Genomic DNA, 22,731 nt, shown 5'->3' with positions numbered 1-22,731 from the left:
GGGGGTCCTAAACCATTGGATGGGATATGGGGTGAGGGGACCCCAAACAATGAGCGTTATGGGGTTGACACTAATACAACCCAAAGTATCGCCCCATAATGGCTTATATAGGGGATTGGGGTGACCCTATATCCCCATATGGGGTGGCTATGGGGTGTCCATATGTTGTATAGGGGGGTCCTAAACCATTGGGTGGGATATGGGGTGAGGGGACCCCAAACAATGAGCGTTACGGGGTTGACACCAACAGAACCCAAAGCATCGCCCCATAATGGCTCCTATAGGGGATTGGGGTGACCCTATATCCCCATATGGGGTGGCTATGGGGTGTCCATATGTTGTATAGGGGGGGTCCCAAATCATATGGTGGGGTATGGGTCCTAAACCATTGGGTGGGATATGGGGTGAGGGGACCCCAAACAATGAGCGTTATGGGGTCGACACCAACAGCAGCCAAAGCATCGCCCCATAATGGGACCTATAGGGGATTGAGGTGACCCTAAACCCTCATATTGGGTGGCTATGGGGTGTCCATATGTTGTACAGGGGGGGTCCCAAATCATATGGTGGGGTATGGGATGAGGGGACCCCAAACAATGAGCGTTATGGGATTAACACTAATACAACCCAAAGTATCGCCCCATAATGGCTCCTATAGGGGATCGGGGTGACCCTATATCCTCATATGGGGTGGCTATGGGGTGTCCATATGTTGTATAGGGGGGTCCTAAACCATTGGGTGGGATATGGGGTGAGGGGACCCCAAACAATGAGCGTTATGGGGTCAACACCTACAGCAGCCAAAGCATCGCCCCATAATGGGACCTATAGGGGATTGAGGTGACCCTAAACCCTCATATGGGGTAGCTATGGGGTGTCCATATGTTGTATAGGGGGGTCCTAAACCATTGGGAGGGATATGGGGTGAGGGGACCCCAAACAATGAGCGTTACGGGGTTGACACCAATAGAACCCAAAGTATCGCCCCGTAATGGCTCCTATAGGAGATTGGGGTGACCCTATATCCCCATATGGGGTGGATTTGGGGTCCCCCCTTTATACCTGGGGTCCCCGACTGCGCGGTGGCGATGGCTCGACGCAGCGTGGGGACGATGTGACGCACGGCGCGAACCGAGACGCACATCTTACATAGGGTCCTAAATAGGGACAGCTGGTCGATGTCCTGCAGAGCTCCGCGGCCCTATAGGGACATACCCCATATAGGAGTGAAACGACCCCCTAAACCCCATTGAAATGGGGATATGGGGTCGTAAATCACACTGTTGACCCTACAGACCTTAAACCCCATAAATACGGGGATACGGGGTCGTAAATCCCTTTGTTCACCCTACAGACCTTAAAACCCATAAATATGGGGATATGGGGTCGTAAATCCCATAGTTGACCCTACAAACCTTCTACAATGTGGCGGCCGCCCCACTGATATAGGAACATCCCCCTATATGAGTGATAACAACCCCATAAATATGGGATATGGGGCCGTAAATCCCATTGTTGACCCTACAGACCTTAAACCCCATAAATATGGGGATATGGGGCCGTAAATCCCATTGTTGACCCTATAGACCTTAAACCCCATAAATAAGGGATATGGGGTCGTAAATCCCATTGTTGACCCTACAAACCTTCTGCAATGTGGCGGCCGCCCCACTGATATAGGAACGTCCCCTAATAGGAGTGAAAACAACCCAATAAACCCCATAAATATGGGGATATGGGGTCGTAAATCCCATAGCTGACCCTACAGACCTTAAAACCCATAAATACGGGGATATGGGGCCGTAAATCCCTTTGTTGACCCTACAGACCTTAAACCCCATAAATATGGGATATGGGGTCATAAATCCCATTGTTGACCCTACAGACCTTAAACCCCATAAATAAGGGATATGGGGCCGTAAATCCCATAGCTGACCCTACAGACCTTAAACCCCATAAATATGGGGATATTGGGTCGTAAATCCCTTGGGTTCACTCTACAGACCTTAAACCCCATAAATATGGGGATATGGGGTCGTAAATCCCGTTGTTTGACCCTACAGACTTTAAACCCTATAAATATGGGATATGGGGTCGTAAATCCCATAGTTGACCCTACAAACCTTTTGTAACGTGGCGGCCGCCCCACTGATATAGGAACATCCCCCTATGTGAGTGAAAACAACCCAATAAACCCCATAAATATGGGATATGGGGCCGTAAATCCCATTGTTGACCCTACAGACCTTAAACCCCATAAATATGGGATATGGGGTCGTAAATCCCATTGTTCACCCTATAGACCTTCTGCAATGAGGTGGCCACCCCACTGATATATGAACATCCCCCTATATGAGTGATAACAACCCCATAAACCCCATATAAATGGGGATATGGGGCCGTAAATCCCATAGCTGACCCTACAGACCTTAAACCCTATAAATACGGGGATATGGGGCCATAAATCCCATAGCTGACCCTACAGACCTTAAACCCCATAAATATGGGATATGGGGCCGTAAATCCCGTTGTTTGACCCTACAGACCTTAAACCCCGTAAATATGGGGATATGGGATCGTAAATCCCTTTGTTTAACCCTATAGACCTTAAACCCCATAAATATGGGATATGGGGCTGTAAATCCCATTGTTGACCCTACAAACCTTCTGTAAGGTGGCAGCCACCCAATTGATATAGGAATATCCCCCTATATGAGTGATAACAACCCCATAAATATGGGATATGGGGCCGTAAATCCCATTGTTGACCCTACAGACCTTAAACCCCATAAATACGGGGATATGGGGCCGTAAATCCCGTTGTTTGACCCTACAGACCTTAAACCCCATAAATATGGGATATGGGGCCGTAAATCCCATAGCTGACCCTACAAACCTTAAACCCTATAAATATGGGGATATGGGGCCATAAATCCCATAGCTGACCCTACAGACCTTAAACCCCACAAATATGGGGATATGGGGTCGTAAATCCCATTGTTGACCCTACAGACCTTAAACCCCATAAATATGGGGATATGGGGCCATAAATCCCATTGTTGACCCTACAGACCTTAAACCCTATAAATATGGGGATTTATGGGGCCATAAATCCCATAGCTGACCCTACAAACCTTTTGTAACGTGGCGGCCGCCCCACTGATATAGGAACATGCCCTAACAGGAGTGAAAACAACCCAATAAACCCCATAAATATGGGGATATGGGGTCGTAAATCCCATTGTTCACCCTATAGACCTTCTGCAATGAGGTGGCCACGACACTGATATATGAACATCCCCCTATATGAGTGATAACAACCCCATAAACCCCATATAAATGGGGATATGGGGTCGTAAATCCCATAGCTGACCCTACAGACCTTAAACCCTATAAATACGGGGATATGGGGCCATAAATCCCATAGCTGACCCTACAGACCTTAAACCCCATAAATATGGGATATGGGGCCATAAATCCCATAGTTGACCCTACAAACCTTCTGTAACGTGGCGGCCGCCCCACTGATATAGGAACATCCCCTAATAGGAGTGAAAACAACCCAATGAACCCCATAAATATGGGGATATGGGGTCGTAAATCCCATTGTTGACCCTACAGACCTTAAACCCCATAAATATGGGATATGGGGCCATAAATCCCATTGTTGACCCTACAGACCTTAAACCCCATAAATATGTGGATATGGTGTCGTAAATCCCTTTGTTTGACCCTAAAGACCTTAAACCCCATAAATACGGGATATGGGGCCATAAATCCCATAGCTGACCCTACAGACCTTAAACCCCATAAATACGGGGATATGGGGCCGTAAATCCCATAGCTGACCCTACAGACCTTAAACCCCATAAATACGGGGATATGGGGCCATAAATCCCATAGCTGACCCTACAGACCTTAAACCCCATAAATACGAGGATATGGGGCCGTAAATCCCATTGTTGACCCTATAGACCTTAAACCCCATAAATACGGGGATACGGGGCCGTAAATCCCATTGTTGACCCTACAGACCTTAAACCCCATAAATATGGGATATGGGGCCATAAATCCCATAGCTGACCCTACAGACCTTAAACCCCATAAATATGGGATATGGGGCCATAAATCTCATAGTTGACCCTACAAACCTTTTGTAACGTGGCGGCCGCCCCACTGATATAGGAACATCCCCCTATGTGAGTGAAAACAACCCAATAAACCCCATAAATATGGGATATGGGGCCGTAAATCCCATTGTTGACCCTACAGACCTTAAACCCCATAAATATGGGATATGGGGTCGTAAATCCCATTGTTCACCCTATAGACCTTCTGCAATGAGGTGGCCACCCCACTGATATATGAACATCCCCCTATATGAGTGATAACAACCCCATAAACCCCATATAAATGGGGATATGGGGCCGTAAATCCCATAGCTGACCCTACAGACCTTAAACCCTATAAATACGGGGATATGGGGCCATAAATCCCATAGCTGACCCTACAGACCTTAAACCCCATAAATATGGGATATGGGGCCGTAAATCCCGTTGTTTGACCCTACAGACCTTAAACCCCGTAAATATGGGGATATGGGATCGTAAATCCCTTTGTTTAACCCTATAGACCTTAAACCCCATAAATATGGGATATGGGTCCGTAAATCCCATTGTTGACCCTACAGACCTTAAACCCCATAAATATGGGATACGGGGCCATAAATCCCATTGTTGACCCTACAGACCTTAAACCCCATAAATAAGGGATATGGGGCCGTAAATCCCATTGTTGACCCTACAAACCTTCTGCAAGGTGGCGGCCGCCCCACTGATATAGGAACATCCCCCTATATGAGTGATAACAACCCCATAAATATGGGATATGGGGTCATAAATCCCATAGCTGACCCTACAGACCTTAAACCCCATAAATACGGGGATATGGGGCCATAAATCCCATAGCTGACCCCACAAACCTTCTGTATCGTGGCAGCCACCCAACTGATATAGGAACATCCCCCTATATGAGTGATAACAACCCCCTAATCCCCATATAAATGGGGATATGGAGTCGTAAATCCCATAGCTGACCCTACAGACCTTAAACCCCATAAATATGGGGATATTGGGCCATAAATCCCATAGCTGACCCTACAAACCTTCTGTAACGTGGCAGCCGCCCCACTGATATAGGAACGTCCCCTAATAGGAGTGAAAACAACCCCCTAATCCCCATAAAAATGAGGATATGGGGCCATAAATCCCATAGCTGACCCTACAGACCTTAAACCCCATAAATAAGGGATATGGGGCCATAAATCCCATAGCTGACCCCACAAACCTTCTGTATGGTGGCGGCCGCGCCCCCGATGAGCAGCAATGGGGATTCCGCCATCTGCGCGTTCTTCACGGCCGTCACCGCGTTAGTGACACCGGGGCCCGCGGTGACGACGGCGACACCGATGTGACCTGAGGGATGGGAATAGGGTCAGGGATCAATGGGGATCCCATAAGGGTGGGACGACCCCAAAACCCTATATCCTATAGGGAAGAGGATGGTGTTGGCCATTAGATCTACCTTCACTTGGTCCCATTGACCCTAGAGATCCTATATGGGTTTGGGGTCGGGGATAAGATGGGATGAAACCCATGGATGAGAGCTCGACTCAACTGGGATCCCATAAGGGTGGGACGACCCTAAAACCCTATATCCTATAGGGAAGAGGATGGGGTTGGCCATTAGATCTACCTCCCCTTGTCCCATTGACCCTATAGATCCTATATGGGTTTGGGGTGGGAATAAATGGGGAGAAAACCCAAAGTTGGGAGACACGAGGAGGGATCCACTCAATAGGGATCCCATAAGGGTGGGATGACCCTAAAACCCTATATCCTATAGGGACAAGGATGGTGTTGGCCTTGAGTTCTACCTCCACTCGGTCCCATTGACCCTACAGACCCCAAATAGGTTTGGGGTGGGGGATAAGATGGGATGAAACCCATGGATGAGAGCTCGACTCAACTGGGATCCCATAAGTGTGGGACGACCCCAAAACCCCATATCCTATAGGGAAGAGGATGGTGTTGGCCATTAGATCTACCTCCACTCGGTCCCATTGACCCTACAGACCCCAAATTGGTTTGGGGTGGGAATAAATGGGGAGAAAACCCAAAGTTGAGAGACACGAGGAGGGATCCACTCAATAGGGATCCCATAAGGGTGGGACGACCCCAAAACCCTATATCCTATAGGGAAGAGGATGGTGTTGGCCATTAGATCTACCTCCCCTCATCCCATTGACCCTAGAGATCCTATATGGGTTTGGGGTGGGAATAAATGGGGAGAAACCCCTACAAGAAGAGACCACAGAGTGCCCCACACAACCACGACCCCATAAAACAGAGACAACCCCAAATCCTCCATCCCATAGAGAAAAGGATGGTGTTGGCCATGAGCTCTACCTCCACTCGTCCCATTGACCCTAGAGATCCTATAAGGGTTTGGGGTGGGGGATAAGATGGGATGAAACCCATGGATGAGAGCTCGACTCAACTGGGATCCCATAAGGGTGGGACGACCCCAAAACCCTATATCCTATAGGGAAGAGGATGGTGATGGCCATTAGATCTACCTTCACTCATCCCATTGACCCTAGAGATCCTATATGGGTTTGGGGTGGGAATAAATGGGGAGAAAACCCAAAGTTGGGAGACACGAGGAGGGATCCACTCAATAGGGATCCCATAAGGGTGGGACGACCCCAAAACCCTATATCCTATAGGGAAGAAGATGGTGTTGGCCATTGGATCTACCTCCACTTGGTCCCATTGACCCTACAGACCCCAAATAGGTTTGGGGTGGGGGATAAGATGGGATGAAACCCATGGATGAGAGCTCGACTCAATTGGGATCCCATAAGGGTGGGACGACCCCAAAACCCTATATCCTATAGGGAAGAGAACGGTGTTGGCCATTAGATCTACCTCCACTTGGTCCCATTGACCCTAGAGATCCTATATGGGTTTGGGGTGGGAATAAATGGGGAGAAAACCCAAAGTTGGGAGACACGAGGAGGGATCCACTCAATAGGGATCCCATAAGGGTGGGACGACCCCAAAACCCTATATCCTATAGGGAAGAGGATGGCGTTGGCCATTAGATCTACCTCCACTCATCCCATTGACCCTACAGACCCCAAATAGGTTTGGGGTGGGGGATAAGATGGGATGAAACCAAGGGATGAGAGCTCGACTCAACTGGGATCCCATAAGGGTGGGACGACCCCAAAACCCTAAATCCTATAGGGAAGAGGATGGTGTTGGCCATTGGATCTACCTCCACTTGGTCCCATTGACCCTACAGACCCCAAATAGGTTTGGGGTGGGGGATAAGATGGGATGAAACCCATGGATGAGAGCTCGACTCAACTGGGATCCCATAAGGGTGGGACGACCCCAAAACCCTATATCCTATAGGGAAGAGGATGGTGTTGGCCATTGGATCTACCTCCACTTGGTCCCATTGACCCTAGAGATCCTATATGGGTTTAGGATGGGAATAAATGGGGAGAAAACCCAAAGTTGGGAGACACGAGGACGGATCCACTCAATAGGGATCCCATAAGGATGGGACGACCCCAAAACCCTATATCCTATAGGGACGAGGATGGTGTAGGCCATTAGATCTACCTCCACTTGGTCCCATTGACCCTACAGACCCCAAATTGGTTTGGGGTGGGAATAAATGGGGAGAAACCCATAAAAACCCCATAAAACAGAGACAACCCCAAATCCTCCATCCCATAGAGGATTGTGTTCTACCTCTCCTCGTCCCATTGACCCTACAGACCCCAAATTGGTTTGGGGTGGGGGATAAGATGGGATGAAACCCATGGATGAGAGCTCGACTCAACTGGGATCCCATAAGGGTGGGACGACCCCAAAACCCTATATCCTATAGGGAAGAGGATGGTGTTGGCCATTGGATCTACCTCCACTCATCCTATTAACCCTAGAGATCCTATATGGGTTTAGGGTGGGAATAAATGGGGAGAAAACCCAAAGTTGAGAGACACGAGGAGGGATCCACTCAATAGGGATCCCATAAGGGTGGGACGACCCCAAAACCCTATATCCTATAGGGAAGAGGATGGTGTTGGCCATTAGATCTACCTCCACTTGGTCCCATTGACCCTAGAGATCCTATATGGGTTTGGGGTGGGAATAAATGGGGAGAAAACCCAAAGTTGAGAGACACGAGGAGGGATCCACTCAATAGGGATCCCATAAGGGTGGGACGACCCCAAAAACCCTATATCCTATAGGGAAGAGGATGGTGTTGCCATGAGATCTACCTCCCCTCGTCCCATTGACCCTAGAGATCCTATGTGGGTTTAGGATGGGAATAAATGGGGAGAAACCCCAAAGTTGAGAGACACGAGGAGGGATCCACTCAATAGGGATCCCATAAGGGTGGGACGACCCCAAAACCCTATATCCTATAGGGAAGAGGATGGTGTTGGCCATTAGCCCTACAGATCTAGACTATAGGGTTAACCATGAGCTCTACCATCCCCTATAGGTTCCTACAGCCCCACTCTGCCCCTATAGCCCCCACTCTGCCCCCTATATCCCCCACTCTGCCCCCTATAGCCCCCACTCTGCCCCCTATAGCCCCCATTCTGCCCCCTATAGCCCCTACTCTGCCCCTTAGCCCCCTATAGCCCCCACTCCGCCCCCTATAGCCCCCACTCTGCCCCTATAGCCCCCACTCCGCCCCTATACCCCCCACTCCGCCCCTATACCCCCCACTCTGCCCCCTATAGCCCCCATTCCCCCCCTATACCCCATTCCCCCCCTATATCCCCCACTCTGCCCCCTATATCCCCCATTCCCCCCCTATATCCCCCATTCCCCCCCTATATCCCCCACTCCACCCCGTATAGCCCCCACTCTGCCCCCTATAGCCCCCACTCTACCCCCTATAGCCCCCACTCTGCCCCTATACCCCCCACTCTACCCCCTATACCCCCCACTCTACTCCCTATAGCCCCCTTTCTGCCCCCTATAGCCCCCTATAGCCCCCATTCTGCCCCCTATACCCCCCACTCTGCCCCCTATAGCCCCCACTCTGCCCCTATATCCCCTATTCCGCCCCCTATCCCCCCCCCCTCTGCCCCCTATACCCTCCATTCCCCCCCTATACCCCCATTCCCCCCCTATATCCCCCACTCTGCCCCCTATAGCCCCCACTCTGCCCCCTACAACCCCCACTCCACCCCCTATAGCCCCCACTCTGCCCCTATACCCCCCATTCCCCCCCTATAGCCCCCACGCCACCCCCTATACCCCCCATTCCCCCCCTATTCCCCCCACTCTACCCCCTATACCTCCCACTCTGCCCCTATACCCCCCATTCCCCCCCTATAGCCCCCACTCCACCCCCTATACCCCCCACTCTACCCCCTATACCCCCCATTCCCCCCCTATATCCCCCACTCCACCCCCTATACCCCCCATTCCCCCCCTATATCCCCCACTCCACCCTCTATACTCCCCATTCCCCCCCTATATCCCCCACTCTGCCCCCTATAGCCCCCACTCTTCCCCTATACCCCGCACGCTACCCCCTATAACCCCCACTCTGCCCCCTATAGCCCCCACTCTGCCCCCTATACCCCCCACTCTGCCCCTATAGCCCCCATTCTGCCCCCTATAGCCTCCACTCCGCCCCTATAGCCCCCACTCTGCCCCCTATAGCCCCCACTCTGCCCCCTATAGCCCCCACTCTACCCCCTATATCCCCCATTCCCCCCCTATACCCCCCATTCTGCCCCCTATAGCCCCTTATATCCCCCATTCCCCCCCTATACCCTCCATTCCCCCCCTATACCGCCATTCCCCCCCTATACCCCCACTCATCCCCCTATATCCCCCACTCTGCCCCCTATAGCCCCCATTCCCCCCCTATACCCCGATTCCCCCCCTATATCCCCCATTCCCCCCCTATACCCCCATTCCCCCCCTATATCCCCCACTCTGCCCCCTATATTCCCCAGTCTACCCCCTATACCCCCTACTCTGCCCCCTATACGCCCCACTCTGCCCCTATAGCCCCCACTCTGCCCCCTATAGCCCCTATATCCCCCATTCTGCCCCCTATATCCCACTCTACCCCCTATACCCTCCATTCCCCCCCTATATCCCCCACTCTGCCCCCTATAGCCCCCACTCTGCCCCTATACCCCCCACTCTGCCCCCTATAGACCCCACTCTGCCCACTATATCCCCCACTCTGCCCCTATAGCCCCCACTCTGCCCCCTATACCCCCCACTCCGCCCCCTATACCCCCACTCTGCCCCCTATAGCCCCCACTCCACCCACTATAGCCCCCACTCTGCCCCCTATAGCCCCCACTCCGCCCCCTATAGCCCCCCATTCTGCCCCCCATACCCCCCACTCTACCCCGTATACCCCCCACTCATCCCCCTATACCCCGCACTCCGCCCCTATATCCCCCACTCTTCCCCTATAGCCCCCACTCTGCCCCTATATCCCCCATTCTGCCCCCTATATCCCACTCTACCCCCTATACCCTCCATTCCCCCCCTATATCCCCCACTCTGCCCCCTATAACCCCCACTCTGCCCCCCTATATCCCCCACTCTACCCCCTATACCCCCCATTCCCCCCCTCTACCCCCCATTCCCCCCCTATACCCCCCACTCCGCCCCTATATCCCCCATTCTGCCCCTATATCCCCCATTCCCCCATTCCCCCCCTATATCCCCCATTCCCCCCCTATACCCCCACTCTGCCCCCTATAGCCCCATATAGCCCCCACTCTGCCCCCTATAGCCCCCATTCCCCCCCTATATCCCCCACTCTGCCCCCTATACCCCCCATTCCCCCCCTATACCCCCCATTGCCCCCCTATACCCCCCATTCCCCCCCTATATCCCCCATTCCCCCCCTATATCCCCCACTCTGCCCCCTATAGCCCCCACTCTGCCCCCTATACCCCCGATTCCCCCCCTATACCCCCATTCTGCCCCCTATACCCCCCATTCTGCCCCCTATATCCCCCTATACCCCCCATTCCCCCCCTATACCCCCTATTCCCCCCCTATACCACCATTCCCCCCCTATAGCCTTCATTCTACCCCTATAGCCCCCTATAGCCCCCATTCTGCCCCCTATAGCCCCCTATACCCCCCTATACCTGATAACCTGGACACGGCGTCGGCAGCGAACACGGCCGTGGCCTCGTGCCGCGTGTCCACCACGCGGATCCCGACCTTCTCGGCGGCCACTAAAATGGGGGAGATGTGACCCCCCGCCAGCGCGAACACGACCCCGACCCCGTGGGACCTCAGGACCTCGGCCACCAACTCGCCCCCATGGCGGGGGCTCCTGGGGTCAACCTGGGGGGGGGGGGAGAGAGAAAATGAGGGGGGGTGCAATGGGAGAGATGGGTTATAGGGTGGGGGGTGGTTGGGGTCTATAGGGATAGAGAAGGGGGGTTGAATGGGATAGATGGGGTTATAGGGTGGGGACTATAGGGGGCAGAGTGGGGGTATAGGGGGCAGAGTGGGGGCTATAGGGGGCTGAATGGGGGGTATAGGGGGCAGAGTGGGGGCTATAGGGGCAGAGTGGGGGGTATAGGGGGCAGAATGGGGGCTATATGGGGCAGAATGGGGGATATAGGGGGCAGAGTGGGGGCTATAGAGGGTAGGGGGGGGCTATAGGGGCAGAGTGGGGGCTATAGGGGGTAGAGTGGGGGCTATAGGGGGCAGAGTAGGGGCTATAGGGGGTGGAGTGGGGGCTATAGGGGGCTGAATGGGGGATATAGGGGGCAGAGTGGGGGCTATAGGGGCAGAATGGGGGCTATAGGGGGTAGAGTGGGGGCTATAGGGGGTAGAGTGGGGAATATAGGGGGCAGAGTGGGGGCTATAGGGGGCGGAGTGGGGGCTATAGGGGGCGGAGTGGGGGCTATAGGGGGCAGAATGGGGGCTATAGAGGGTAGAGGGGGGGCTATAGGGGGCAGAATGGGGGGCTATAGGGGGCAGAGTGGGGGCTATAGGGGGCAGAGTGGGGGGTATAGGGGCAGAGGGGGGGCTATAGGGGGCAGAATGGGGGCTATAGGGGCAGAGGGGGGGCTATAGAGGGTAGAGGGGGGGCTATAGGGGGCAGAGTGGGGGGTATAGGGGCAGAGTGGGGGCTATAGGGGGTAGAGTGGGGGATATAGGGGCAGAGTGGGGGGTATAGGGGCAGAGTGGGGGGTATAGGGGGCAGAGTGGGGGGTATAGGGGCAGAGTGGGGGATATAGGGGGCAGAATGGGGGATATAGGGGCAGAGTGGGGGCTATATGGGGCAGAGTGGGGGGTATAGGGGGCAGAGTGGGGGCTATAGGGGCAGAGTGGGGGGTATAGGGGCAGAGTGGGGGGTATAGGGGGCAGAGTGGGGGGTATAGGGGGCAGAGTGGGGGCTATAGGGGCAGAGTGGGGGTATAGGGGGCAGAGTGGGGGATATAGGGGGCAGAGTGGGGGCTATAGGGGGCTGAATGGGGGCTATAGGGGGCAGAGTGGGGGGTATAGGGGGCAGAGTGGGGGTTATAGGGGTAGAGTGGGGGCTATAGGGGGCTGAATGGGAGATATAGGGGGCAGAGTGGGGGGTATAGGGGGCAGAGTGGGGGCTATAGGGGCAGAGTGGGGGCTATAGGGGCAGAGTGGGGGCTATAGGGGGCAGAGTGGGGGATATAGGGGGCAGAGTGGGGGGTATAGGGGGCTGAGTGGGGGGTATAGGGGGCAGAGTGGGGGATATAGGGGGCAGAATGGGGGCTATAGGGGGCTGAATGGGGGGTATAGGGGGCTGAATGGGGGGTATAGGGGGCAGAGTGGGGGATATAGGGGGCAGAATGGGGGCTATAGAGGGTAGAGGGGGGGCTATAGGGGGCAGAGTGGGGGTTATAGGGGGTTGGGTATTTAGGGTGGGGGATAAATGGGGAGGGGTCTATAGGGATAGAGAAGGGGGTTTTATGGGATAGATGGGGTTATAGGGTGGGGGATAAATGGGGAGGGGTCTATAGGGATAGAGAAGGGTGTCCAATGGGATAGATGGGGTTATAGGGTGGGGGGATGTTGGGGTCTATAGGGATAGAGAAGGGGGTTTATGGGATAGTTGGGGTTATAGGGTGGGGGATAAATGGGGAGGGGTCTATAGAGATAGAGAAGGGGGGTTGAATGGGATCGATGGGGTTATAGGGTGGGGGGTGTTTGGGGTCTATAAGGATAGAGAATGGGGGTGGAATGGGATAGATGGGGTTATAGGGTGGGGGGTAAATGGGGAGGGGTCTATAGGGATAGAGGAGGGGGGTCCAATGGGATAGATGGGGTTATAGGGTGGGGGGGTTGTTGGGTTTTTAGGGTGGGGGGTTGTTGGGGTCTATAGGGATAGAGAAGGGGGGTTTATGGGATAGATGGGGTTATAGGGTGGGGGATAAATGGGGAGGGGTCTATAGGGATAGAAGGGGGGTCGAATTGGATAGATAGGGTTATAGGGTGGGGGGTGGTTGGCTTTTAGGGTGGGGGGGTTATAGGGGAGGGGTCTGTAGGGATAGAGAAGGGGGGTCCAATGGGAGAGATGGGGTTATAGGGTGGGGGGTGGTTGGGTTTTTAGGGTGGGGGGTCTTTGGGGAGGGGTCTCAAGGGATAGAGAAGGGGGGTTGAATGGGATAGATGGGTTTTAGGGTGGGGGGTTGTAGGGTTATTAGGGTGGGGGGTGGTTGGGGAGGGGTCTATAGGGATAGAGAAGAGGGGTCCAATGGGATAGATGGGGTTATGGGGAGGGATAAATGGGGAGGGGTCTATAGGGATAGAGATAGGGGGGTTTAATGGGATAGATGGGTTATAGGGTGGGGGGTCGTTGGGGTCTATAGGGATAGAGAAGGGGGGTTTATGGGATAGATGGGGTTATAGGGTGGGGGGTCGTTGGTCTATAGGGATAGAGAAGGGGGGTTTATGGGGTAGATGGGTTATAGGGTGGGGGGTGGTTGGGGTCTATAGGGATAGAGAAGGGGGGTTTTATGGGATAGATGGGGTTATAGGGTGGGAGATAAATGGGGAGGGGTCTATAGGGATAGAGAAGGGGGGTTTTATGGGATAGATGGGGTTATAGGGTGGGGGGTGGTTGGTCTATAGGGATAGAGAAGGGGGGATTAATGTGATAGATGGGGTTATAGGGGGTGGGGGGTCGTTGGGGAGGGGTCTATAGGGATAGAGAAGGGGGGTTTATGGGATAGATGGGGTTATGGGGTGGGGGGTTTTTGGGGTCTATAGGGATAGAGAAGGGGGGTTTATGGGATAGATGGGGTTATAGGGTGGGGGGTCGTTGGGGTCTATAGGGATAGAGAAGGGGGGTTTATGGGATAGATGGGGTTATAGGGTGGGGGGTCGTTGGTCTATAGGGATAGAGAAGGGGGGTTTATGGGGTAGATGGGTTATAGGCTGGGGGGTGGTTGGGGTCTATAGGGATAGAGAAGGGGGGGTTATGGGGTAAGGGGGGTTTATGGGGTAGATGGGGTTATAGGGTGGGGGGTCTTTTAATCCCACCTTATGGAAGAGCTGGTAGATGAGGCCCAAGTGATGGGCTGCCCCCAATAGGGCCGAGGTCAGCACCAACAATAGGACGGCGAGTATAGAGCCAACGGTGGGGAGGAGATCCATGGGGATCTATGGGGCAGAAAGGGATGGGGACAAACACTATGGGGCGCCATAGGGAACAATGGGAGATGGGGGGCACCTAATGGGGATGGACCCCAATGGGGCACCCTATAGCCCCATAGGGAACCCATATGGGATATGGGGGGACCTAGAGGGGATGGGACCCCAATGGGGCACCCTACAAGTCAATAGGGAACCCCTATGGGATGTGGGGGCACCTAATGGGGTCGGGACCCCAAAGGGATGGGGACAAACCCTATGGGTCTCCATAGGGAACAATGGGAGATGGGGTGGCACCTAATGGGGTCGGGACCCCAAAGGGGCACCCTACGGCCCCATAGGGAACCCCATTGAGATATGGGGGGACCTAAAGGGGATGGGACCCCAAATGGGCACCCTATAGCCCCATAGGGAACCCTTATGAGATGTGGGGGCACCTAATGGGGTCGGGACCCCAATGGGGCACCCTACAAGACAATAAAGAACCCCTATGAGATATGGGGGCACCTAATGGGGTCAGGACCCCAAAGGGGCACCCTACAAGTCAACAGGGAACCCCTATGAGATATGGGGGCACCTAATGGGGTTGGGACCCCAATGGGGCACCCTACAAGTCAATAGGGAACCCCTATGGGATGTGGGGGCACCTAATGGGGTCGGGACCCCAAAGGGACACCCTATAGCCCCATAGGGAACCCCTATGAGATATGGGGGCACCTAATGGGGTCGGGACCCCAATGGGCACCCTACAAGTCAATAGGGAACCCCTATGGGATGGGGGGAACCTAATGGGGTTGGGACCCCAAAAGGGACACCCTACGGCCCTATAGGAAACCCCATTGAGATGTGGGGGCACCTAATGGGGTCAAGACCCCAAATGGGCACCCAAGAGCCCCATAGGGAACCCCTATGAGATATGGGGGCACCGAATGGGGTCGAGACCCCAAATGGGCAACCAACAGCCCCATATGGAACCCATATGAAATATGGGGGAACCTAATGGGGTTGGGACCCCAAAGGGGCACCCTACAGCCCCATAGGGAACCCCTATGGGATGTGGGGGGAACCTAATGGGGTCAGGACCCCAAAGGGGCACCCTACGGCCCTATAGGAAACCCCATTGAGATATGGGGGCACCTAATGGGGTCAAGACCCCAATGGGACACCCTATAGCCCCATAGGGAAACCCTATGAGATGTGGGGGCACCTAATGGGGTCGGGACCCCAATGGGGCACCCTAGAAGTCAATAGGGAACCCCTATGAGATATGGGGGAACCTAATGGGGTCGAGACCCCAAAGGAGCACCCTATAGCCCCATAGGGAACCCCTATGAGATATGGGGGCACCTAATGGGGATGGGACCCCAAATGGGCACCCTATAGCCCCATAGGGAACCCCATTGAGATGTGGGGGCACCTAATGGGGTCGAGACCCCAAAGGAGCACCCTATAGCCCCATAGGGAACCCCATTGAGATATGGGGGAACCTAATGGGGCCGGTACCCCAATGGGACACCCTACGGCCCTATAGGAAACCCTATTGAGATGTGGGGGCACCTAATGGGGTCGAGACCCCAAAGGGGCACCCATGAGCCCCATAGGGAACCCCTATGAGATGGGGTGGCACCTAATGGGGTCGAGACCCCAAAGGGACACCCTACGGCCCTATAGGAAACCCCATTGAGATGTGGGGGGACCTAAAGGGGATGGGACCCCAAAGTGGCACCCTATACCACCATAGGGAACCCCATTGAGATATGGGGGCACCTAATGGGGTCGGGACCCCAAAGGGATGGGGACAAACCCTATGGGGCGCCATAGGGAACAATGGGATATGGGGGCACCTAATGGGGATGGGACCCTAATGGGGCACCCTACAAGTCAATAGGGAACTCCTATGGGATGTGGGGGCACCTAAAGGGGATGGGACCCCAAAGGGACACCCTATACCACCATAGGGAACCCCTATGAGATATGGGGGAACCTAATGGGGTCGGGACCCCAAAGGGACACCCTACAAGTCAATAGGGAACCCCTATGGGATATGGGGGCACCTAATGGGGATGGAACCCCAAAGGGGCACCCTATAGCCCCATAGGGAACCCCTATGGGATATGGGGGCACCTAATGGGGTCAGGACCCCAAATGGGCACCCTATAGCCCCATAGGGAACCCCTATGGGATATGGGGGCACCTAATGGGGCCAGGACCCCAAATGGGCACCCTATAGCCCCATAGGGAACCCCTATGGGATATGGGGGCACCTAATGGGGTCGAGACCCCAAAGGAGCACCCTATAGCCCCATAGGGAACCCATACAGGATATGGTGCCTTAATTAAAGCCACGTTTAATTAAGCCCCCGAGTTCATTTGCATAATGACACCCTAACGATGGCGTCTCCCGGATGAGGTGGGGATGGATAATAACCCCCCCCCCCCACCCCCCCCGGCCCTATATGAGCCCTAAGGGAAGGGATGGGATGGGCATATAGGGCCATGGAATGTCCCCCCCCCCATATAGGGCCATGGAATGTCCCCCCCCCCCATATAGGGCCATGGAATGTCCCCCCCCCCCCCCCATATAGGGCCAAAGAATGTCCCCCCCCCCATATAGGGCCATGGAATGTCCCCCCCCCCCCATTTAGGGCCATAGAATGTCCCCCACCCCCCAATTAAGGCCATAGAATGTCAATGGGGGGGGGACATTAAGGGGTTATTATGTCCCCCCCCCCCCATTTAGGGCCATAGAATGTCCCCCCCCCCCCATTTAGGGCCATAGAATGTCAATGGGGGGGTGACATTAAGGGGTTATTATGTCCCCCCCCCCATTTAGGGCCATAGGATGTCAATGGGGGGGTGATATTAAGGGGTTATTATGTCCCCCCCCCCCATTTAGGGCCATGGAATGTCCCCCCCCCCATATAGGGCCATGGAATGTCCCCCCCCCCCCATTTAGGGCCATAGAATGTCAATGGGGGGGGGAGATTAAGGGGTTATTATGTGTCCCCCCCCCCCCCATTTAGGGCCATAGAATGTCCCCCCCCCCCCATTTAGGGCCATAGAATGTCAATGGGGGGGGGGACATTAAGGGGTTATTATGTCCCCCCCCCCAATTTAGGGCCATAGAATGTCCCCCCCCCCCCATTTAGGGCCATAGAATGTCCCCCCCCCCCCATTTAGGGCCATAGAATGTCCCCCCCCCCCCCATTTAGGGCCATAGAATGTCAATGGGGGGGGGACATTAAGGGGTTATTATGTCCCCCCCCCCCCCCATTTAGGGCCATAGAATGTCAATGGGGGGGGGGACATTAAGGGGTTATTATGTCCCCCCCCCCATTTAGGGCCATAGAATGTCAATAGGGGGGGGGACATTAAGGGGTTATTATGTCCCCCCCCCCCCATATAGGGCCATAGAATGTCAATGGGGGGGGGGACATTAAGGGGTTATTATGTCCCCCCCCCCATTTAGGGCCATAGAATGTCAATGGGGGGGGGACATTAAGGGGTTATTATGTCCCCCCCCCCCCATTTAGGGCCATAGAATGTCAATGGGGGGGGTGACATTAAGGGGTTATTATGTCCCCCCCCCCATTTATGGCCATAGAATGTCAATGGGGGGGGGACATTAAGGGGTTATTATGTCCCCCCCCCCCCCATTTAGGGCCATAGAATGTCAATGGGGGGGGACATTAAGGGGTTATTATGTCCCCCCCCCCATTTAGGGCCATAGAATGTCCCCCCCCCCCATTTAGGGCCATAGAATGTCAATGGGGGGGGACATTAAGGGGTTATTATGTCCCCCCCCCCATTTAGGGCCATAGAATGTCCCCCCCCCCCATTTAGGGCCATAGAATGTCCCCCCCCCCCCATTTAGGGCCATAGAATATCAATGGGGGGGGGGACATTAAGGGGTTATTATGTCCCCCCCCCCCCAAATTTAGGGCCATAGAATGTCAATGGGGGGGGACATTAAGGGGGTTATTATGTCCCCCCCCCATTTAGGGCCATAGAATGTCAATGGGGGGGGGACATTAAGGGGTTATTATGTCCCCCCCCCCATTTAGGGCCATAGAATGTCAATGGGGGGGGGACATTAAGGGGTTATTATGTCCCCCCCCCCATTTAGGGCCATAGAATGTCAATGGGGGGGGACATTAAGGGGTTATTATGTCCCCCCCCCATTTAGGGCCATAGAATGTCAATGGGGGGGGGACATTAAGGGGTTATTATGTCCCCCCCATTTAGGGCCATTTACCTGCTGGGTGACAATAAGGTGACAATCAATGGGGACAATCTGGTCCTGTAGGGAATTGGGGGGGGGGGTTTATTGACCCCATTCATCCCATGTCACCCCCCGCCAGCCCCACACCCCCCATAACCCACCCTATAACCCCATATCCCCCCCATATCCCCCATAACCCACCCTAAACCCCCATATCCCCCATAACCCCCCTATAACCCCCATATCCCCCATAACCCACCCTATAACCCCCATATCCCCCATAACCCACCCTATAACCCCCATATCCCCCATAACCCACCCTATAACCCCCATATCCCCCATAACCCACCCTATAACCCCCATATCTCCCCCATATCCCCATATAACCTCCCCCCCAGCCCCATAACCCCCCATATCCCATATAACCCCCCCATATAACCCCCCCATCCCCATACCCCCATATCCCACCCTATAACTCCCATATCCCCCACATATTCCTCATATAACCCCCCCCCCCAGCCCCAAAACCCCCCATATCCCATATAACCCCCCCATATCCCCCATATAACCCCCCCACAGCCCATACCCCCCATATCCCACCCTATAACCCCCATATCCCCCATATCCCCATAACCCACCCTATAACCCCATATCCCCCCCATATCCCCCATATAACCTCCCCCCCAGCCCATAACCCCCCATATCCCCATATAACCCCCCCATATCCCCCCCATATCCCCCATATAACCCCCCCCATATCCCATATAACCCCCCCATATCCCCCCCATATCCCCTCCATATCCCCCATATCCCACCCTATAACCCCCATATCCCCCCCATATCCCCCATATAACCCCCCCCAGCCCCATAACCCCCATATCCCATATAACCCCCCCATATAACCCCCATATAACCCCCCCCAGCCCCATAACCCCCCATATCCATATAACCCCCCCATATCCCCCATATAACCCCCCCCCAGCCCCATACCCCCCATATCCCACCCTATAACCCCCATATCCCCCCCATATCCCCCATATCCCACCCTATAACCCCCATATCCCCCACATATCCCCCAGATAACCCCCCCCCAGCCCCATAACCCCCATATCCCATATAACCCCCCCATATAACCCCCATATAACCCCCCCCCAGCCCCATACCCCCCATATCCCACCCTATAACCCCCATATCCCCCTCATATCCCCCATAACCCACCCTATAACCCCCATATCCCCCCCATATCCCCCATATAACACCCTATAACCCCCATATCCCCCCCATACCCCCCATATCCCACCCTATAACCCCCATATCCCCCACATATCCCCCATATAACCCCCCCCCAGCCCCATAACCTCCCATATCCCATATAACCCCCCATATCCCCCATATAACCCCTACCAGCCCATAACCCCCCATATCCCATATAACCCCCCCATATCCCCCATATAACCCCCCCCCCAGCCCCATACCCCCCATAACCCACCCTATAACCCCCATATCCCCCCCATATCCCCCATAACCCACCCTATAACCCCCATATCCCCCCATATCCCCCATAACCCACCTTATAACCCCCAAATCCCCCATAACCCACCCTATAACCCCATATCCCCCATATAACCCCCCCCAGCCCCATAACTCCCCATATCCCATATAACCCCCCCATATAACCCCCATATAACCCCCCCCCAGCCCCATACCCCCCATATCCCACCCTATAACCCCCATATCCCCCCCATATCCCCCATATCCCACCCTATAACCCCCATATCCCCCCCATATCCCCCATAACCCACCCTATAACCCCCATATCCCCCCTCCATATCTCCCATATAACCCCCCCCCAGCCCCATAACCTCCCATATCCCATATAACCCCCCCATATAACCCCCATATAACCCCCCCCAGCCCCATAACCCCCCCATATCCCACCCTATAACCCCCATATTCCCCCCATATCCCCCATATCCCACCCTATAACCCCCATATCCCCCCCATATCCCCCATATCCCACCCTATAACCCCGATATCCCCCATATAACCCCCCCCAGCCCCATAACCCCCCATATCCCATATAACCCCCATATCCCCCCCTATATCCCATATCAAACCCCCCCCCCCCCCCAACCAACCTCGCTGCCACCAGCGGCCACTTCCGGGTACACAAGCCCCGCCCACACCTGGAAGCCACGCCCACAAACCTGAGGCCACGCCCACACCTGGATAAGCCCCGCCCACACGTGGGGGGGGGTCACCCCTCCACACCAGCACCTTACTTCCGGGAAGATGGCGGAACAGCCGGGATCACGTGATGGACACTTCCGCATCCGGCTCACGCCCCCCACCCCCGCCGTCACGTGATAGGGCATCCCTGAAGCTGATTGGTGGATAAGGAAGGGGTGAGGGAAAGTGGGCGGGGCCTATAGGGGGCGTGGCCAAGTAGAAGGGGGCGTGGCCAAGAGGGAGGGGCGTGGCTATGGCCTGTCAATCAACCGCATATAGGGGGTCTATAGGGGTTTCCTATGGGGGTTTCCTATGGGGCTCTATATGGGGCTGGTCTCCCATAGGGTCTCATATAGGGTCTTATATGGGGCGAGGGTCTCCTATAGGGTCTGCTATTGAGGGGGGGGGTTCATTTGGGGTCTCATATGGGGAGGGGTCTCCTATGGGGTTCTATATGGGGCTGGTCTCCTATGGGGTCTCATATAGGGTCTTATATGGGGCGAGGGTCTCCTATAGGGTGTCATATGGGGTTTTATATGGGTCTGGTCTCCTATGGGGTCCCATATAGGGTCTTATATGGGGCGAGGGTCTCCTATAGGGTGTCATATGGGGTCTCCTATTGATGGGGGGGGTTCATTTGGGGGTCTCCTATGGGAGTCTATGGGGGGGATCTCCTATAGGAGTCTATATGGGGGGGTCTCCTATAGGATTCTATGGGGGGGGATCTCCTATAGGAGTCTATGGGGGGGGTCTCCTATAGGAGTCTATGGGGGGGGTCTCCTATGGGAGTCTATGGGGGGGGTCTCCTATAGGAGTCTATGGGGGGGGGTCTCCTATAGGAGTCTATGGGGGGGTCTCCTATAAAAGTCTATGGGGGGGGGGGTCTCCTATAGGAGTCTATGGGGGGGGTCTCCTATAGGAGTCCATGGGGGGGGGTCTCCTATAGTAGTCTATGGGGGGGGGATCTCCTATAGTAGTCTATGGGGGGGGTCTCCTATGGGAGTCTATGGGGGGGGTCTCCTATCGGAGTCTATGGTGGGGGGGTCTCCTATAACAGTCAATGGGGGGGATCTCCTGTAGGAGTCTATGGGGGGGGGGCTCTTATAGGAGTCTATGGGGGGGGTTCTCCTATAGGAGTCTATGGGGGGGGGGTCTCCTATAGGAGTCTATGGGGGGGGGTCTCCTATAGGAGTCTATGGGGGGGGGTCTCCTATAGGAGTCTATGGGGGGGGGGTCTCCTATGGGAGTCTATGGGGGGGGTCTCCAATGGGAGTCTATGGGGGGGGATCTCCTATAGGAGTCTATGGGGGGGGGGGGGTCTCCTATAGGAGTCTATGGGGGGGGTCTCCTATAGGAGTCTATGGGGGGGTCTCCTATAGGAGTCTATGGGGGGGGGTCTCCTATGGGAGTCTATGGGGGGGGGGATCTCCTATGGGAGTCTATGGGGGGGGGTCTCCTATAGGAGTCTATGGGGGGGGATCTCCTATAGGAGTCTATGGGGGGGTCTCCTATAGGAGTCTATGGGGGGGTCTCCTATGGGAGTCTATGGGGGGG

At 54.8% G+C, this 22,731-nt stretch overlaps 1 protein-coding gene across 9 annotated transcripts in view; it reads right to left on the bottom strand.

Moving 5' to 3' along the window:
- Window positions 1-21,828, bottom strand: part of LOC107323953 (2-hydroxyacyl-CoA lyase 2-like) — a 56,450-nt gene extending 34,622 nt beyond the window's left edge. The window contains exons 1-6 of one of the 9 annotated variants that reach the window (XM_085535792.1): window positions 21,232-21,325; window positions 18,982-19,028; window positions 14,616-14,735; window positions 11,228-11,429; window positions 5,347-5,474; window positions 1,063-1,201 (exon numbers count right to left, since the gene is read on the bottom strand). In XM_085535792.1, the coding sequence (XP_085391918.1) occupies window positions 1,063-1,201; window positions 5,347-5,474; window positions 11,228-11,429; window positions 14,616-14,729 (583 nt within the window). In that variant the 5' untranslated portion in view covers window positions 14,730-14,735; window positions 18,982-19,028; window positions 21,232-21,325. Of the gene's footprint in view, window positions 1-1,062; window positions 1,202-5,346; window positions 5,475-11,227; window positions 11,430-14,615; window positions 14,766-18,981; window positions 19,029-21,086 lie in introns of all 9 variants that reach the window. The other 8 variants (XM_085535793.1, XM_085535791.1, XM_085535795.1 and 5 more) reach the window with 8 other exon arrangements.
- Between the last annotated feature and the right edge of the window lie 903 nt (window positions 21,829-22,731).

The sequence above is a fragment of the Coturnix japonica genome, unplaced genomic scaffold (genome assembly GCF_054131305.1).
Source record: "Coturnix japonica strain WE unplaced genomic scaffold, WE-NBRP24 Scf181, whole genome shotgun sequence".
Classification (NCBI taxonomy): Eukaryota; Metazoa; Chordata; class Aves; order Galliformes; family Phasianidae; genus Coturnix; species Coturnix japonica.
Note: the sequence above shows the minus strand (reverse complement) of the source record. Positions and strands in the feature narration are given on the sequence as shown.